At 38.0% G+C, this 2,547-nt stretch overlaps 1 protein-coding gene across 1 annotated transcript in view; it reads left to right on the plus strand.

Moving 5' to 3' along the window:
* cpne7 (copine VII) overlaps window positions 1–2,547 on the plus strand; it is a 30,215-nt gene that overhangs the window by 7,728 nt on the left and 19,940 nt on the right. Inside the window, exon 5 of the mRNA XM_035681725.1 lies at window positions 886–960. Coding sequence (XP_035537618.1) covers window positions 886–960 — 75 coding nt within the window. The remainder of the gene's footprint in view (window positions 1–885; window positions 961–2,547) is intronic.

Genomic DNA, 2,547 nt, shown 5'->3' on the forward strand with positions numbered 1-2,547 from the left:
GCATGCACAGACACAGAGACAGAAAACACACACACACAAACACACACACACACACACACACACACACACACACACACAAATACCTTCTGCCCACATCTTTTATAACGATTTTCCCCTGAACTTAGTACATGTCAGGACAAGCTGTCTAATAAAAAGCACAAGTTTCCTACTTTGCCAATCATTATTGTCAAGCCCTGTCAAGCCCTGGCCGTGCTCGCTGTACGGCTACTGTTCTGGCATTTTGAAGTAAAGTTTCTGTCAATTTCAAATAGAGGAACGAAGAGAGGGAGCAAGCTTCTGTGTTCTGTGAGTGTGCTAGAGAACCTACTGGGAGCAGCAGAGGGTGCTCAGTGATACTTAAAAATGGCAATCCTGAACTTTCTTTCTTTTTAACTAACACACAACAAACAAAAGCCATTCAGAGTGTCAGCTCTTAAAAAATTTCAGACTTGCACTGCACTGTGTAACTTTTACATTCATTAAAAGTTAAATGTTCACCTAACACTGGGGGCCTATTAGTTTGCAGCTAATGGGGCTCTACTCTCTAGTTTTAATGGTCAGCAATCCTGTGTTAAGTAAAAGCCACTTCACTTTTTTTAACTGCTTGCCACAGTACAAAGTTTTTTGCAATGGAAGGAAAAAAATGGTGAATACATACTGACATAAAAACTGACCGAAATCTCAGTCCTGAATTAGAATACATGTATGTATGTATAAAAATTTGTGTTAAATAAAGGCTTAAATAATAAGAAAATAAAATAAGAAAATACCTCTCCTTGTTATTACATACATTGTTTTTAATGTAGATCAAGTGGTTAAGTCAATATTCCTCGCCATAAATAATGAAGCCCATAAGTACAAATGACAAATCTTATTTCCTTTCAGGTGCACGCTGAGGAAATTTCTGGCAACAACGGATATGTGGAACTCTCCTTCTGTGCCAAGAAGCTTGATGATAAGGTGAGTGGAGCACACAGTTTTGATGGAAATGCCAATATGCCTCATGTTTTAGTAGCACCAGACAGGGGTAGTACAAGTGGTAATGTGATAATCACATTAATCTGATACACAGGGCAACCTCAGAAAGTAAACAATGCATCTAAGATACGCATTTGTAAGGGATTCTTTTTCAAATTACTTCATGTTAAAGGGAGAGAAGAAAAGTGATAACAGTTGATTTCACATCTTTGTAGTGACATAATGTCCTAACATGTAAAGATACAATGTTAATTAGTGAACATACTAGTCTAAATTACATGATAGCACATAATATCGCATGTGAAATGTGTGTTATTACATGTTGAATGGTTCCGTGTTAAGGCTGGTATCACTGACCTTAGCTGCTCCTACTCTCACAAGTCACACTGGCAAACTTTGCTGAAGGCATATTTCAATCAAAAAGACAGCATGAGCTTGCATCCAATTACAACTCTGATGATCTGAAGGCGCTCCATGTTCTTAGGAGCAACCCTTAGGATGCCATACTCATATGTAGCCCTTGATTCCCAGTGGTATTGGGAGAAAAAATTAAATTTTCTACAGCGTGTGCATTTATTTTTCACTCTGACAGTGAAATTTGCCCAGACTCAAGAGCAATGATAAAAAATGTCCTCCTCTGTTATATATACTACATATACCCTGTCTGGTACAGGAAGCACTGGGTTTCTGCTGAAATTCTGGAGCGATTCCAACTGCTTGATTTGTTTAAACAGATGTGATTGCCACTTTTTACATTCAAAATAATCACTGTTACACTTTTGATGTTACAGCTGTGGGTGCATCACTGTGGGGCAATGTTGTGTAATGGCGTGCCACAGAGACACTACTCTAAACAGACATTATAGCAGTTTTTATCTTGGAATAAAAACCTGTAAATTTTAGTTTTTGATGCAAAATATCTAAAACCACTGATAATATTTGTATTATATTATATATTATTATAACATTTTAAATGAATAACTATATTTAATTGACGTGCACAATAAAGATTAGAATAGTATTTGGCAGTTAGATCCCATCGTGATGTCCTGATTGTAATCAGAGAGGATTGGTGAAGCTGTGATTAGTATAGGAAACCCCCTGATAGAGTCTAGTGGGGCAGATTGGGATGTGACGAGGAGTGGACTTCTAATGAGCTCAACCTGGGCACTGGATATGATGACCGTGGAGGTGAAAGGGGTGGAGGGGGGTCGGAGAAACGCCCATACTCAGTTGATTAAAGCGAGTGAGAGTGAGAGAGAATTGTGAAAGAATTAGGTATAAATAGTCTTGTACTGACTGAACTTGACTGAGCTTCATTTCAATCCCGACGTTCCCATGAAAATGTGATTTTATCAGCAATCAGGTATATTATACACATTTTCTTAACAAAACAAATTGGTTGCGACAGACCACTTGGGTGCAGCAATTTATCTAAAATAGACAACAGATGATGACTGAAGCAGCAAACTGTTTTTAATTAGCTGCTTGTCAGCTGTATCACCTCTCAACCTGCTGTGAATATTTAAGGAACACACTACAGACATTGACGAACAGGAGGATTAATAA

Source organism: Morone saxatilis, unplaced genomic scaffold (genome assembly GCF_004916995.1).
Source record: "Morone saxatilis isolate NCDOM2014 unplaced genomic scaffold, NCSU_SB_2.0 Contig11, whole genome shotgun sequence".
Taxonomy (NCBI): Eukaryota; Metazoa; Chordata; class Actinopteri; family Moronidae; genus Morone; species Morone saxatilis.